The following is a 17,355-nucleotide window of genomic DNA, read 5'->3' as shown; positions in this document are numbered from 1 at the left end:
GGGTGTAACAACTGTACTGACCTGACCCTGGAAGACCCTGAGTATATGCCCAGAACCTTAACTCTGCCAGTTGAGTACTTACCCAAAAGCCGATAACTCTTTTCTTCCATAGGGTAACATTGACTGGTTTCACTTGGAAATTCTTCTAAGTGTGGAGTTTCTAAACTTTAAATTATTCACCTAAAATCAACTGAGTAATGAAAGCGAAATTACTCACCTGCTATCAGGAGAGATCCCAGTTCTGGATCTTGGTGCCCAGCACTGACCCTGAAAAGTAATTACAACCATACTTACCCAATTTTCTTCCATAGGAAACCATTGACTGTTTTTCTGTGAAATTTCTTCTGTCGCTTTTTGCAAACTACAAATATTCTTTAAAAATCGCACCAACTGTGAAAACTTAATTACTTACCTGTTTTAGATAGATGTCCCAGTGCTGAACCTAGGAGTCCAGCACAAAAGTAACAAGAACATACTTTACCTGCAACTTGAATTTCCTTCCATAGGATAACATTGCCTGTTTTTTGCTGAAAAGGTTTCTAAGTGTCGATTTTGCAAACTTACAAATATTCGTTAAAAATCGCTTGTATAAGCAAAACACATTCTTTCAACTGTTTACAGGTGGTGCCCCAGTGCTGGATCCAGGATCCAACACTGAGTTAGAAAAAGTAACAATAACCCTACTTACCTGCTAAGTGAAATTCCTCCCATAGGATAACATTGGTGATTCTATGAGAAAAAGTTTAGAAGTGTCAAATACCAAAATATTGCTTCAAAATCACTACTGTACCCAAAACGCTTTAACTCAACTGCTTACAGGAAATGTCCCGGGACTGAATCCAGGATCCAGTCCTGTGGTTAGAAAAGTAATCCTCAAAGTAACTAATTGCATTTAACTAGAAATTCCCATTGAGCTCAATGTATTATTGTGTTTGAAATTGTGTTGCCTATTGCAACAACTGTGTCTATTGCATTCAAAAGCCTACTGCATATTGAAAGTATTTATATAAAGCCTCTCATTCAGAGAAAGTATATTTTTAAATCTATTGTTGGTTCTAAAATAAAACAACCATATATTTGTATACAGAACCATTGGCCTGGAGCTCAGTTCTTGGGTATGTGAGACCATTTGCTGACTTTGAGTGTGTGCAACAAATGCTTTACACTGTCCTCTGATACTGCCTTACTGCTCGACCAAGCTACCACTTTAGAGTAAGGTTATATCTAATTATAGCCTCTGCCAAACCTCTAGGGACTGTGGACTCTGTACACACTGTACCTATTTGAGAACAGTATATACAGAGCCACTTTGCTACACATATCCTATCTGCAACTTCTCTAAATGTGAGCTACAGTTAACATGTAATACTGTACAGTCAATCAATCAATCCTAGCATTTGTAAAGCGCGCTACTTACCCGTGAGGGTCTCAGGCGCTGGGTGGTGGGGGGTGCTGCTATTGCTCAAAGAGCCAGGTCTTGAGGAGTCTTCTGAAGGACAGCAGGTCTTGGGTCTGCCGTAGGGTGATGGGGACGGTGTTCCAGGTCTTGGCGGCGAGGTGGGAGAACGATCTGCCGCCGGAGGTCTCTCTTCGGAAGCGGGGGACTGTGGCCAGGGTGAGGTTGGCAGAGCTGGCGGGTGGGGGTGTAGAAGCTGAGTCGGCTGTTGAGGTATGCTGGTCGGTGTTGTGGAGTGCCTTGTGTGCGTGGGTGAGGAGCTTGAAGGTTATCCTCTTGTTGACGAGGAGCCAGTGCAGGTCTCTAAGGTGGGGTGTAATGTGGCTGCGGCGAGGGATGTCAAGGATCAGGCATGCAGAGGCGTTCTGGATGCGTTGAAGCCGTTTCAGGAGTTTGGCCGAGGCTCCTGCGTAGAGGGTGTTTCCGTAGTCCAACCTGCTGCTGACGAGGGCCTGGGTGACCGTTCTTCTTGTTTCGGTGGGGATCCACCTTTAGATCTTGTGGAGCATGCGGAGGGTGTTGAAGCAGGAGGAAGAGACGGCGTTGACCTGCTTGGTGATGGAGAGGGTGGAGTCGGGGATGACCCCTAGGTTGCGTGCGTGGTCGGTGGGCGTTGGAGCTGTTCCCAGTGCGAGCGGCCACCAGGAGTCGTTCCAGGCCAAAGGGGTGGATCCGAGGATGAGGACCTCAGTCTTGTCAGAGTTCAGCTTCAGTCGGCTGTTCCTCATCCATTCGGCGACGGCCTTCATTCCTTAGTGGAGGTTGGTTCTGGTGGTGTGGGGGTCCTTGGTGAGGGAGAGGATCAGCTGGGTGTCGTCGGCGTAGGAGATGATGTTGAGGTCGTGCAGTCGGCGACGTGGGCGAGTGGTGCCATGTAGATGTTGAACATCGTTGGGCTGAGGGATGAGCCCTGGGCTATGCCGCAGATTATCTCGGCGGCTTCGGAGCGGAAGGGGGGAGGCGGACGCTCTGTGTTCTGCCTTAGAGGAAGGAGGTGGTCCAGTCAAGGGCCTTCTCTTGGATCCCGGCATCGTGGAGGCGTGTTCATGGTGTGCGGTGGCAGACTGTGTCGAAGGTGACTGACAGAACAAGGAGGATGAGGGCCGCGGTTTCTCCGTTGTCTAACAGGGTCTTGATGTCATCGGAGGTTGCTGCGGAACCCCGACTGGGATGGGTCCAGGATGCTGTTTTCCTCGAGGTAGCGCGTCAGTTGTTTGTTGACGGTCTTCTCGATGACCTTTGCCGGGAACGGCAGCAGGGAGATGGGCTGGAAGTTCTTGAGGTCCTTGGGGTCTGCCTTGGGTTTCTTGAGTAAGGCGTTAATCTCTGCGTGCTTCCAGCTCTCCGGGAAGGTTGCTGTCTCGATGAAGATGTTGATGGCTTTCCGGAGATGGGGTGCCATGGCGGTGCTGGCTTTGTTGAAGATGTGGTGTGGGCAGGGTCTGACGGAGATCTGGAGTGGATGGTGTTCATGATCTTGATGGTGTCGTTGATGTTGGTCCAGGAGAGAAGGTGGTTGGTGCGGCTGGTGGTTGTGGGGGCCTCCGTGGTTGTCGTGGTGGTTGTATTGTTGAAGCTGTTGTGGATGTCTGCGATCTTGCGATGAAAGAAGGTGGCCAGTGAGTCACACAGGTCTTGGGAAGGTGGGATGTTGTTGGTGTTGGAGCTGGGGTTTGAGAGTTCCTTCACTATGTGGAAGAGCTCTTTGCTGTTGTGTGCGTTGTTGTTTAGGCGGTCTTTGAAGGAGGCATTTTTGGCTGATCTGATGAGGTGATGGTGTCTGCGGGTGGCGTTCTTGTGGGCTGTGGAGCTCCGTACAGTCAAGAATTCAACATTATTACAATCAATTACATGAATTACTAGTCTTCACAACAAAAACATGGTAAAGTAAAAACCCTTATTCATCATCAACCTTATCGCATCCTAAAGCAGCTTATGCAATTCAACAAGAACATGTTTCAACTTTGTGAAATTATGCAAGCAAAACACCAGTATTTGGAAGACGAGTCAAAGCAAAACCAACCCTTATGATGCTCAGCAATGAAGGCTAAAGAGTGATAGTTATCCATTGATAAAAATAAATATTACCCAAGTACACCATCCACAGGTGATTCAGATAGAAAACTAGGTTAGTCTGCATGACAAACTGTAAAAATCAAGTATCTGAACAGTTCCATAACTAATCTTTGCATGCTAGAGTTCATTTTACCCTTTACCACTACCCACTGCCTAAGCAGATAATTTATTAAATTGGAGAATACGTTCATTTATTCTGGTTTGAGTTTTTTTTTTTTATCCTAACAATGTATTCAATGTATTGTACGTTTGTTTCACTTTTCAAGACATCATTGTTGAGCGGTCTTTTTTCCCCAAATGTACATGCTAAATGCAGTTTAAAAAAATGTAATTCCAAAACCTGACCATGGATCAAAAGCCTTGCCTGCCTCCACACCATCACCGGTGTCTGAAATGACAATGAGTACTGTAGGAAATTCACCTTTTGTAAGTGGTCGCCTCAGTTTTTTTTTCTGCCTTTTGCTGTATCCTATATTTTTGCTGGCTGTAGAACTCTGTGGAATTTACCCCTTCTAGCCAGCAGTCCCGTGCCTGTGCTCCCCCTTTAAACACGGTCAAATTGGTATACTCCTAATTCAGGGCTCAACAAATCCACTCGCCCGCACGCTGCGCTCCGCTGAGGATGCGGAATATAGGGACCGGGGGGGCTCCTGCACCCCCCAGGGCCCACCTGGCGGAGCTCAAGCCCTGGGCCCAATCCCAGCTTCCGAACCCTAGGCGAGACCCTAGGCGAGACACAGTGTGTCATGACACCCTACTAAGCCGCCTGTCCTGTGTGGGGATCAAGGATAAAGCTTGGGCATGGTTTGAATCCTTTCTGGGGAACAGATCTTTCAGGGTTTTTGATGGCGATTCAGTTTCCTCCAGTAGACCTCTAAATTGTGGAGTTCCTCAGGGCTCCTCTCTGAGCCCTGCTCTATTCAACCTTTATATGAGACCACTGGCCAGTGTCGTCCGCCCATTTGGAATTAAAATCATCTCATATGCGGACGACACGCAGCTGGTGGTCTCACTGGCGCAGGAGGCATCTCGAACTGTGCCAGGCGGGCTCAGAGAATGCCTGGAGAAAGTGAGGAGCTGGATGTCGTCATCATCCCTGAAACTGAACGGAGAAAAAACTGAGCTGATGCTCCTAGGACCCTCAGAGCCGGCACTTCCCCCTCCCCTATGGCCCCCATGCCTAGGACCGCCTCCAACCCCAAAAAGCACCATCAAAAGTCTTGGGGTATGGCTGGACAGCTCACTGTCTTTCAATGTCCAAGCCACAAAACTGTCAGCCACATGTTTTGGCATTCTGAGAGTGCTAAATAAAATCTTCCCCCTCCTCCCCCTGGAAGCCAAACAGGCTGCCATTCAAGGGCTCATTCACTCCCGTCTTGATTTTAACAACGCACTTTATTTGGGTGCACCAGAATACACCCTTCGGAGGCTGCAAACTGTACAGAACAGCGCAGCTCGCCTTCTACTTAAAATCCCGCACAGACACTCAGTGAGGACCGGACTGACTAGCCTCCATTGGCTACCGGTCCGGCAGAGAGTTCTGTTCAAGGCGCTATGTATAGCCCATCAAGCCTTCTGGGACATGGGACCCATCATTACCCGTGATCTGATCACTCATTACATCCCAAATCGCAGTCTTCGCTCCAGCCAGACTCTCTTAGCAGTAGTCCCAAGAATAAAAAGATCTAGAACCGGCGGAAGGATGTTCATGTACAATGCAGCTAAGGCCTGGAATGCTCTACCGCTTCATCTTAGAGCCACCCAGAACCTTACTATGTTTCGCAAGCAACTGAAGACCCACCTGTTCACATCTGCCTGCTAAACCATTGTCTCTTCTTTTTCTTCCCTTCCCTGCTCTCTGTAGGTCTCGGTTATCCTAGCGCTTGGACGCCTTCGGGCAACAACTGCGCTCTATAAATCTCCCAAGTTTACAAGTTTACCTGGGAGAGCCTCCTCGGGCCTCCGGTGGAGCCCCATGTCCCCAGCCCCCAGACCCTCGGCCTGCTTGCGAGACGGGGCTCCTGCACCCCAGGGCCCGCCAGACAAAGTTCAAGCCCGGGGCCCGATCCCAGTCTCCGAACCCTAGGCCGGGGAGAAGCTCCCTGGGCCCCTGTCCCCAGCGCCCAGACCCTCGACTGACTTGCAGGACGAGGCGCTCTCTCACCCCGGACAGAGCTCAAGCCCCGGGCCCTTCTTCTAACACCCAGCCAGGCCGGGGGAGCCTTGGGCCCCTATTGATCCAGGTCCCCAGCACCCGGACCCTCGGCTGGCTTGCAGGACGGGGGCTCCCGCACCCAATGGCCTGCTGGACGAAGCTCAAGCCCCAGGCCCGGTCCCTGCTTCCGACACCCAGCCAGGCCGAGGAGAGCCTCCGCGGGCCCCAGTGGAACCCCCCCTGTCTCCAGCCCCCGGACCCTCTGATGGATTGCAGGACAGCTTGACTGGGATTTCTTTCCCCGCTGATTCTGCCAAGTCCGTTCCCTTGTCTGTGGTTTCGCTAGATAGTAGGTAGGGACAGTGGGAATCTCGTTCATTCATGCGCGTCAATAATTAGATGACGAGGCATTTGGCTATCTGTACCACCTCGCGGTGGCTCATTCTGGGTTATTATGCTGCCCATCAGCGTCAAATCGGGTTTGCTTCCAACAATACATTTGTTCGCTCCGGAGTACAGCCACACTTTAAGCTGTTCTCACTGGAACTGGGGTCACGTATAGGCCAGAGATAGTACACCCTGCAGTACTATTCCAACAATATAAAATTGTCTACGAACAGTCCTGATTAGCAGGACATCAACCTTAAGATAGTCATAGTTACTCACGCCGTTTACCCGCGCTTCATTGAACTTCTTCACTTTGACATTCCGGGCACTGGGCAGAAATCACATCGCGTCAACACCCACCTCGGGCCTTTGCGATGCTTTGTTTTAGTTAAATAGTTGGATTCCCCTGGTCCCCACCAGTTCTAAGTCAGCTGCTAGGCGCTGGCCGAGGAAGAACGCCGACCCCGTGCCCCCCAAGGAGAGGGCACATGGAGAAGCGACCACCGCAGCTGGGGCAATCCACAGGAAGGGCCCGGCTTGCTTCCAGAGTCGCCACCGCCCGGGAGGGAGGCGCCTCGTCCAGCCACGGTGCGCGCCCAGCCCCGCTTTGCGCCCCAGCCCAGCCAACCCAGCCCTTAGAGCCAATCCTTATCCCAAAGTTCGGATCTGACTTGCCGACTTCCCTTACCTACATTGTTCCAACATACCAGAGGCTGTTCACCTTGGAGCCCCCGAGCCCTGCACCGAACACTTTGTGGATAACCCAACTCATATGGGCAATCAACCAGACATGTTACCTAATATATACCTTGTTGGGTTAGATTAAAGGGCCACTAAATAAACACTGCTATATTTCCATAAATTTATCTCACTTCTGTTTGTAACATTACTGGTGACTCCCAGCCTGACCAAGGCAAATGATTCAAGCATTTGAATCTGTGATAGATTCCAACACTGCAGAATCATAGTTACAGGAAAGTAACATTTTCTTCTATTGATATATTTTTTTTTAAAAAACAGTTGTGGGCTTTCAAGTTACAGGACTGTATGAACTTAATGGAGGGGATGTGTGAAGAGAATGTACTCCTTTCATGAACTAATGTAAAATTCTTGTTTTCTTTATCAGTCCACAGAGATCTGAAGCCTCACAATATTCTTATCTCCATGCCTAATGCACATGGCAAGGTAAAAGCTATGATCTCCGATTTTGGCCTGTGCAAGAAACTGGCAGTGGGCAGACACAGCTTTAGCCGTCGTTCTGGCGTCCCTGGCACAGAAGGGTGGATTGCACAAGAAATATTGAGTGAAGATTGTAAAGATAATCCTGTAAGTGAGAAACTAAAAAGAAGTGTTCCATTGTAGGGAAATGTTTACTATGAAGCCTTCAAAAGACAGTAATTTGAGGAAGCTATAATTGGAATTTGCTATAATGTATGCTAATCTTATTGAAAGGTATTTTGTCTTTTGGAGGGGGATTTTTATGCATGCCTGAAAATTGCACTTTTTGTAACATGAATGTAATCCATTAGAAAACAATAACATAAATGATATCATAAAAAATAAGCCTCTATGAGAAATTAAGGTGTGCTGTAGTTTTTGATTTCACTGTTCATGTGAAGGTCCGCTTTAAGTTCTATGAATATGTCCCATTTACAGTGAGAGAAGATAGTGTGTTACTGTTAATAGAGTGCATCGACTTGATTAAGAAATATAACATGTTCTTGAAATTTCACCATTAACCTCCCGTGCATTGCATTCCAAGGTAAGTAGTTTCCCAGCCCCAAATCAGAAATGGATAGTTTAATTCAACCAACCATAGGTTTGAGATACTACTAAGAGATTTTCAAAGCTCTGGTTCTAATAACCTAATACAACTTATTTTGGCTTTTGTCCAAACATCGATTTTGTACAGACCAGTTTTTGACCATTACATTAATTTTATTTAATCTTTATTGTTATGCCCAAAAGGAGGAGCTGGGTGGTAAGGTGTGCTAGTTTGTTTAGGTTATAGTTGTATATGCGAAGCAGAAGATTCTAAAATTGGTCCTTCTTCAATAGGAAGCCCTTGTGATATCTTAGTATTGCGGAGTGGGGCACAGCTTTGACGGAGGCTTGAGGCACAGCCACTGTTGCTGAATTTCCAGTGAGAATTGATCAGTGCATTGGCTGCTGTTTTCAGTTGTGCGGCTGCTAGAAGAAAATTAGATTTTATTAAGGGTGAGCTAATGCCTTGATGTCAGTAATGACAGAAAGAGTGGCATCAGTTGCAATGCCAATTATATCACTGGTGAATTAATTGAGGAAAGGAGTATCCGCTTCCCTCAAATGCTGAGTAAAAGAAAAATGTTTTTGCTTTTCTTTGAAGCAATATACAGAACATATATGAGCATACATAAAACCTATTGTTAATTTGTATTTACAATTAATACTGTGTGTATTTACACATCATATATTAAAATGTGTTTTCAAAATAAAGATGCTAGTTTAAATGATCATTTCAGAATCTGTTTTGTTTCTTGTGTCTTGTTTACAGACCTACACAGTTGACATTTTTTCAGCTGGCTGCGTGTTCTATTACGTGGTTTCTGAAGGCAGTCATCCATTTGGCAAGTCCCTGCAGCGGCAAGCCAACATTCTTCTAGGGGCTTACAGTCTAGACTGTTTGGACCTTGAAAAGCATGGTATGTAAAGTCACAGAAAATTGTATACACACCAATTGACTTCACTCCCTCACTGGATCACACACAGCTGATTTTGTTATGTTGATTTGTATAGCGCAGTAATCACCCGAGAAGGCTATCCAGGTGATTGGGAAAAGTGTGTAGGTGTGTGGTCCCAAGGTGCTTATATGAAGAGCCAGGATCAGCTTCTTGCTGAACTCAATAAGTGAGGAGGAGGCTCTGATGTGCTGAGGGAGGTCATTCCATGTGTGGGTGCGATGTAGGAGAATGAGCGACCTCCAGTTTTTAATTTAGGAATGCACGGCATGTGTGCGAGTGAGAGTGAGGCAGAGCATAGTTGTCGGGTGGTGAAAGTGTATGCGACTGTATAGGTATTCTGTTTCTGTGTTGTGTAGGGCTTTGAATGTGTGCGTCAGGAATTTGATGCGCTTGTGAATGGAGAGCCAGTGAAGCTTGCTGAGGTGCGGTGTGATGTGGGTGCGGCCTGGGAGGTCTACTATGAGCCTGTGGCTGTGTAAGAGTTGTTTGAAGATTATGGCGTAAAGTGTGTTGCCGTAGTCCTGCCTGCTGGCGAAGAGTGCTTGTGTGACGAACTGTCTGGTGTTCTGAGGCAGCCATTTGAAGATCTTTCGCAGCACGTGTAGCATGTGGAAGCAAGAGGTACACTTCATTGACGTGAGTCTTCACATTGAGCTTGTCATTTAGGATGATCCCTAGATTTCTTGTATGGTCTGTGGGTGTGATGTTGGTCCTAGCTCTGACAGTCACCAGGTGGAATCCCATAGGGAGGTCTTGTAGCCGAAGAACAGTACTTTCATCTTTTCAGAGTTGCGCTTCAGGCAATTGGTTCGCAACCAGTCTGCTACTATGGTCATGAAGTTGGTTCTGGTGGTGTTTGAGGATGAGTTTGGTTTCATCGGCGTAGGAGATGATGGTGATGTCTTGTGATCGGATGATGTTGGCAACAAAACTCATGGCTTTCCTTTGTTGTTTCCCCTATCCTTCTGCCCCCACCAGTTTTTTTTTTTGGTTGCAAGTAAATGAATGCAAGGAAAACAATAGAACTATGTGAGTTGCTAAAACTTGACACCGGGTGTCTTCGTAATGTAGCAATTTTCTTGTCAAACAGCTTCCAATGAAGAGCCACTCTGTGTTGCGTGGAAAGTTTGCACACCAGCTCCTGCCTCCACTAGAGCCACACTACCATGTTCAGTAACGCTACTCCCTATAGAACTGTGCTGTTCTCTTATTCTGCACTACCACCTGTTACTGCAGAATTATACCACTTTACCACCTGCCAGCACAATGTTACCACAATCAACTCTTTAATACCACCCTGAGCACTGATCTACCATCATCAACACACCATACAGCCACTCCAGCACACAACTACCCCGCCATTGCAATATCTTCCTCTACCAAACTGCTACCCACAAGTCGCACTACATTATCTTAAGCTACTTATTTGGTTTGTTAACTGCATGTTTACCAATTAATCTGCCTCTGGTGATGTTTACCATTATGATCAAAGGGGTCACCCTGTATCCCTCGAAACCTGGGTTAATATTTATAAAGCTACAAGTGGTTCCGTTGGGTAAGTACCACGGGGTACTGGTTCAGAACCTGATTATTTTTTTCACAATTAATAGTGATTTTTTTACTAGACTTTTATAAATGTACCACACCTCAGTAAGTTTTAATCAAAAATATATATTTAATAAATTATTTGTTCTGTTTTTCCATTTTTCTCGCCAATTGTGTAAACAATTACAAAAAGGCTGTCTGACAAAGAAAACAAAATTACAAATATACAGACAATTCAATGGGTGACAGAGGTGACCTATAGTGCAAATGGGTAACCTTTCAAATTCAAACAATAAACAAGACAATAACAAATTCTCCTTCCTTAACAGGTCTTTCATTTTAGGCTAATTGCTATAAACGTTATGACCCTGTGTGTATATATGTATATATATTTTTTTTTTTTTTTGTTGTTGATCCATCAAGTAGGGTCGTCTTCAGGATCAAAATACACAAAGCAGTTTGTGACCAACAATGGTTTCTCCGTGCCCCCACATACCGAAAGATAGTGATGCCTCTTGAGAGCTGAGGTTATTTTCCCCCAAAATCATTTTCGTAGCTGCAGTAAAGCATGCTCCTAAACATGTAGCAGTCTGTTCTTCTTCCCCTTTTCATTTTGAGTTCAGGCAAGGGCTTGAAGCTACCTCCGGTTGGTTGAAAAGCAACCAAACCCTGCTGCCCACCTACTTATTTGGCCTATGCTTGCTACAAATGGCCTGTCGCCAAGCCCTCTGCTGTCAACAGCCTGTGTACAGTGTGCATTGATTGAGAGTCTGGTCTGTGGTCAGGCCCTGCAACTACCCATCCATGCAGCTAACCCCCAGTTCACACAGTCATTGGCCCTTGCACAGCACTGGTTTGCTGCATGGTGGGTTGGTCGTGGTAGAATATAACAAGCATTGGAAAATGCACTAGGTTTTACTCTGTGATTAATAATCAGCAGTTTTTTGTTGTAAGTTGTAGCTTGTTGAGTAGCTGTACTATATAAGTTAGAGAAAGTCTATTAAAGAGTTATCACTTGTTTATGTACAAAAAGGAACATATTGTGCTGTTACTAGTGGTATAGTTCGGGTAAGTAATAGCAAAATTTTGAAAAATGAAAGAGTGATATAATAGAATTAATTGATGTAATAGCAATATTATGTCTTTAGAGGAGTTCTTACAACTTTTGGGCCCGGTCCCACTGCACCTGCTAAACCATTCCAATCATGACCCTAGTGCCTGCAAGATAACTACATTTGTGACTGCCTGTTTAGTAGTAAAATACAGTAATGTTTGGTGTTTAGAGGATTTATGACAATTTTTTGCCCCAGTGCCACTGCACCTGCTGCACCATTCAAATCACGACCCTATTGCCTGTAAGGTAACTGCACTTGTGACTGTCTGTTTAGTAATAAAATATAGCAATATTGGATGTTAAGTGGGGTGGCTAGAGCTTTTGGTCCTGGTGCTACTGCATCTGCTGCACCATTCAAATCCTGACCCTATTGCCTGCTAGATAAATGCACTTTTGACTGTCTTGTTTAGTAGTCAAATTTAGCAATAATCTGGTTTACTAGGGTCCCTAAAGCTTTGGCCCCAGAGCCACTGCATCTGCTAGACCATTCAAATCATGACCTGATATCTGCAAGATAACTGCACTCGTGGTTGCCATTTTAGGAATAAAATATAGCGATATTAGGTGTTTAGGGGGGTGCCTGGAGCTGTTGGTCCTGGTGCGCCTGCACCACTATTGAAATCATGACCCTAGTGCTTGCCAGATGACAACTGCACTTATGACTGCCTGTTTTGTTGTAAAATATAGCAATTGAAGGTGTTTAGAAGAGTTCTGACAACGTTTGGCACTGGCACCACTGCACCTGCTGCACAATTTAAATCGGGCCCCTTTCAATAGCAAGGTAACTGCAATTGTGACTGTCTGTTTAGTAGTCAAATATAGCAATATTAGTTGGTTAGAGGAGTTCTGACAAAGTTTTGGTCTGGTGCTGCTGCACCATTCAAATCATGATCCTAGTGCCTGAAAGATAACTACACTTATGAATGACTGTTTAGTTGTAAAATATAGCAATAATCTGTGTTTAGTGGGGTGACTGGAGTTGCACCTGCTGCACTATTGAAATCATGACTCTAATGCTTGCTAGATAACTGCACTTGTGACTGCCTGTTTAGTAGTAAAATATAGCAGTTTTAGGTGTTTAGTGGAGTGCCTAGAGCTTTAGGTCCTGGTGTCACTGAACCTGCTGCACCATTTACATAATGACCTTGTTGCTTTCGAGGTAGCTGCACTTGTGCCTGCCTGTTTAGTTTTAAATGTTGGCAATAATCTGGGTTTAGTGGGGTCACTAGACCTGTTGGCCCCGGTGCCACTTCACCTGCTGCACCATTCAAATCAAGCCCCTTTAACTGCAATTGTGACTGCCTGTTTAGTAGTCAAATATAGCAATATTATTTGTTTAGAGGGGTTCTGACAACTTTTAGGCCAGGTGCTACTGCACCTGCTGCACCATTCAAATCAAGACCCTGTTGTCTGCAAGGTATCTGCACTTGCCTGTTTAGTAGCAAACTATAGCATAGCTCTGTATATTAACTTTATTTTTAATGCACAATGTGTATTACATGATCATTATTACCAAATAGATTATGTTAAAAAAAAATCTATCCGATAATGCCTACAAAGTTCAAAGAAAGGTACTGAGGCTTGAATAGGAAATGCCACACACGTTCTAAGGCTAAACCATCTGCTTTACACAGCTAAGTAATAAAAAGCAAGCATTCCAGCGTACTGTTAGAAGCTGTCGGCCTTTTCCGTTGGAAGAGATCTTATCTTAACAGTGAATGGGGCTTAAACAATGTGAACAACTTTAGTCAAAGAATCGGAAATGTGTGCAGTCAAAGGAAGTTAACAAAAAAGAAGTTCCACACAAAAGTGAATGAACGCAGTAATTCGGCCTGGTAACTGATAAGAGCCACCTTTTAATATATATTAAATACAAGAGATTGCACAAGAACAGCGCAAGCGCTGTGCAGGTGAAACCTAAAGACGGGGGATTTTGGATGTATGAATAAACTGAATGTTCAGTACACACTATCACTTCAAAGTGTTTTCCGGTTCATTATTTGACAGCCACAGGCTGCCAGAAATTAATGCAGAGTGAAAATAGTAATGGAAGAGATTAACCAAACAGACAGTTCTCTACAGCAATCAAGGTGATAAGAGTTGATAGAAATAGGACTGTTTCAATATTTATCAGCAAGGTACAAGACCGATCTAACTCCTAATCTAGTCCGGCGAGGTCAGGCAAACCACAAGATGAAGATGAAATAGTGATGGTCATTCTGCACTCAATAGGGTGGGCCTACATTCACTGTAAGCTGGTGGCCCTTTGACAGGTGTGCAGCCAAGTCACAGGTTTATACTGGGAGAGCAGAGAGTCTCTGGGGGTGTAGGCCTGGTGCTGATGCTAACTCTCAATAGAGCATGGAAATTGCAGGTTTGAGAGGGAGCATCCTCCACTTTTTGTCGAATGCCCCACATCCATCAAACTCTAAGACTTCCTGAGGTATAGTATTTTGCTACCCCTGGGATTTACCTTAATACCCAAATATATATAACATGGTAGACAGCAGGATTAAGATAACATCTAAGAATGTATCATGACTACCTATGACTAGCAAATGGTGCTGGCTGTTTTGATGCCTCCCAGAAGCCAGTGATGCTCAATTTCCAGGTCTACTGATGAACTGGTAAACACGAGTTAAATGGGTGCATTAAGGGATTGAAAGAATGCACAATATTATGGTGCTGGTAACAGTCACTCCCTGAAATCTAGAGGAAAGTTGGTATTGTACAAACTTCATTATTGAGATAAGTTCTACGTCTGTTCCCTATTAAATTTGCCTACACCATCCACAAAACAGAGGACTGCAGCTCTGCAATGGAACAGGAGTATCAATCACCAGAAGAAGCAGTAAATAAATGACTTTGGTAGGAACAAACACATGGTTTGCACAAATCAAAAAATGAAAATACTATTTGTCAGATAAGGGAACTAAAGGAGAAAACCAATGAAAATAACGGTGCTCCTGTATTGCCAATTCGGGTGCGAGCTAGAGTTTAGCAGAGAAACGCCACAACAATATCCAGTTGCCAGCCAATTACTGCGGATTATTACTCCGAAATGTTGCTTCTGTGGGTCATAAATGGAGACAAAAACTTTGCAGAAGCATCCGTCGCTGTCTTTTTTGGAGACTTGATCTTTCTTTGATGCTCTTTATATGCTAGCTCAGTCAACAAAGTTGTCACTTACCTGAAATCCATAGCAGGATTTGCTGAAAATGCTGCCTTATGGCATGCAACCGAACAATGTGATTGCCAGCGCCTTGAGTCTCCACAGCGGCGCTGTAGAAAACTGCACTGTATAGGGTCTTGACAGTACCCTCACCTTTCCTCCCAAACTCCCATCAGGCTTAAGAGGGGAGCATTTTTTAAACCACAAACCATCCGGGTTGCATTGACAAAACAGCTGGCTTACAAGGGTGATCTGATGGTCCATAGCCTGCCCAATCAATCAAGTACTGTGGTTCCCCTCTCATTCTTTTACAGTGTAAAATAGCCTTTATATTCTACTTGAGGAAGTTTCTCAAGATTACAGGAGGCAGAGTAAAGGAATGTTATTTCAATGAGGGAACTGCTTTAAGAAGGGAAATGCAAGATGCACACTTCAGTTAGTGGGAAGGGTCAGTTTTACAGCCAATGGGTTAAACCAATGAGATCACAGAGGCCTATGAACCGGGAATCAAACTTGACATGAAAACCAGGAAGTTTCAAGTAGAGAGTAAAAAGCCAAACCGAATCACCCACTTTGTAAGTAACAGCTTCCTGCCTGTGTAGGTCTCTTTCTATTGTACTTTACCTGCAGTGAATTGTTGCGTTACACTTTTAAGTATCTGTTACAATGACTATATCAAAGCCAAAGCAGATGGTGAATTTTGTTTGGCAACTGTTATAGGTAATGTCTGAGGTTGAAAACCATATATACTGCAAAATGGTGACATGGTAGGTCTTGGGTACTATTCCAGTTTTCACACCAGTCTGTGACCAAAATAATTTTTATTGCATAGATTTGTGGATGGGAAGGGCATGCCATCATATTTACGGTGTTGCCCATTACATCATCACATTTAATAAATTTACATTGCAAACCTTTACATAGCTAATCACCTTTTTTAGAAAGTTGCATTCTAATTTTAGCTCAACATTTGGGATCAAGGGAAAAGACAATTAAGTATGAAGTGACGATGTAGATGTTAAGGATGTGAAAGTGACAATGTAAATGTAGAAATTGTAATGGCTGTAGACACAGTAATAGCTTAATGCATTGAATTAAAATGATGTAGTGTGTGGTTCCTGTGAGTGATGCCATGCTCTACCTCGGTTTTGGAGTTTTCATTAAGTTGAAAATTGTAAAGCTTAAAAAAGTGTGTTCCTGTTTAATTTTGCAGAAGACATTGTAGCACATGATTTAATTGAACAAATGATAAACATGGACCCACAGAAGCGCCCATCTGCTAAATGTGTGCTGAAGCACCCTTTCTTTTGGAATCTGGAAAAACAACTCCAATTTTTTCAGGTGAGTTATTCACTTTTTACTGATATTCAAATCTATGACCAACTCGCAAAAACAGTTGGTTACTGATATCTTCTCATGTGAACAATGATCACGCTACATACTGTTATTTATCCACATGTTATTCCCTCAGCCTTGGCAATGCACACTGCCTAGAACGCTAAAGCCAATGGCATGATTATTTTCAAGTGCAGCCTCATACACTCCATTCTTATATTTTACTTTGAATAATCTCACAAGGCTCATCACCAGCTACAATCATGTGGACAATGATGGAAAGCCAAAAATTGGCTCTCAAGAATTGTGCAGCACTCTACCAATTGCAGCATACTCTATAAAACTAGGAAAACACAAAATACAAACTTGGCACCGTACCTTCCCCAGGATTGTATCCTTTATAGATTCACATGCTTGAATCTTCCATGTCGTCGTGGTGGGAGTCCCACTGTAACAGAAGAACAGTAATAAAACATCACTATAGACCTCCACAGAACAGAAAACTCACTTAAGTAACTTTTTTAGCCTCATCCAAATTTCAGCCAATCACAGCAGAGACCCCAGAGTTTCCTTCCCCACAGAACCACCATACCACAGATTTCTGACTGCACGTCTTGTGATAGGGAGTCTCCCCGAGCTCTGCTCAGTTACAGTATTTTTTCTTCAACGTTTGACCTACAGTCTCAGCTTTCTACTCTCAAGGTATTTGTTGGACTTTATACTTCTGCCCTCCCTTACTGTTGAGATGCCAGAGCCTAAAAAGGGCTGTTTAGGCCCTGTAAGACCTGTGGGAAGTGTAGGCTATTTTCTGAAGACCCACAAACAGTGCCTATATTGCCTCTACCCTGACCACAAACCCAGGGAATGCAAATATTGCCACCGTTTTGCAGCTAAAACCCTCAAGACAGGGAGGGTAGGCTGCAACTCTGGCTGTAGAAGAGGAAGGCTGTTTCAGACTCTGAGTCTCAACCTGAGAAATAGGCCCATTCTTCCTCAAGGAAAAGAAAGAATGGCAGTCCCTCCTCACATCATGGGGACCTCTAAGAGATCTAAGTCCCCGGACAAATCTGAACCAAAATACCACAAGAAACCTCAACAGCTGCTTCAAAGCCTTCTTAAACCTCTGCGTCTGCTTCTCAGACTCCTCTCAGAGATCAATCTTCTCGACTGTCGACGTAGTCGTCGAAGATTCTACTCTTCTCAAGAAAACCTGAGGTACCTGCACCATCGACTGCTTCGTCAGCTACGATGGCGGTCAAGATGTCGACAGCAGCGACAGGGGCTTTGACGACTGTAATGACGTAGTCGACGAGGCTTTCACCGTCAACGACTCCAACAACGACTGACCCACAGAAGAAGGCCGCCGTCCACACACCATCGTTGGTGCCACAGACA

The 17,355-nt window shown here is 44.7% G+C and overlaps 1 protein-coding gene across 2 annotated transcripts in view; it reads left to right on the top strand.

The window, feature by feature from the left end:
* Positions 1-17,355, top strand: part of ERN1 (endoplasmic reticulum to nucleus signaling 1) — a 617,499-nt gene that overhangs the window by 548,421 nt on the left and 51,723 nt on the right. For both annotated transcript variants that reach the window (XM_085617236.1, XM_085617235.1), the window contains exons 17-19: positions 7,201-7,400; positions 8,608-8,755; positions 15,839-15,966. In XM_085617236.1, the coding sequence (XP_085473362.1) occupies positions 7,201-7,400; positions 8,608-8,755; positions 15,839-15,966 (476 nt within the window). The remainder of the gene's footprint in view (positions 1-7,200; positions 7,401-8,607; positions 8,756-15,838; positions 15,967-17,355) is intronic.

The sequence above is a fragment of the Triturus cristatus genome, chromosome 7, assembly GCF_964204655.1.
Source record: "Triturus cristatus chromosome 7, aTriCri1.1, whole genome shotgun sequence".
NCBI classification, from domain to species: Eukaryota; Metazoa; Chordata; class Amphibia; order Caudata; family Salamandridae; genus Triturus; species Triturus cristatus.
Note: the sequence above shows the minus strand (reverse complement) of the source record. Positions and strands in the feature narration are given on the sequence as shown.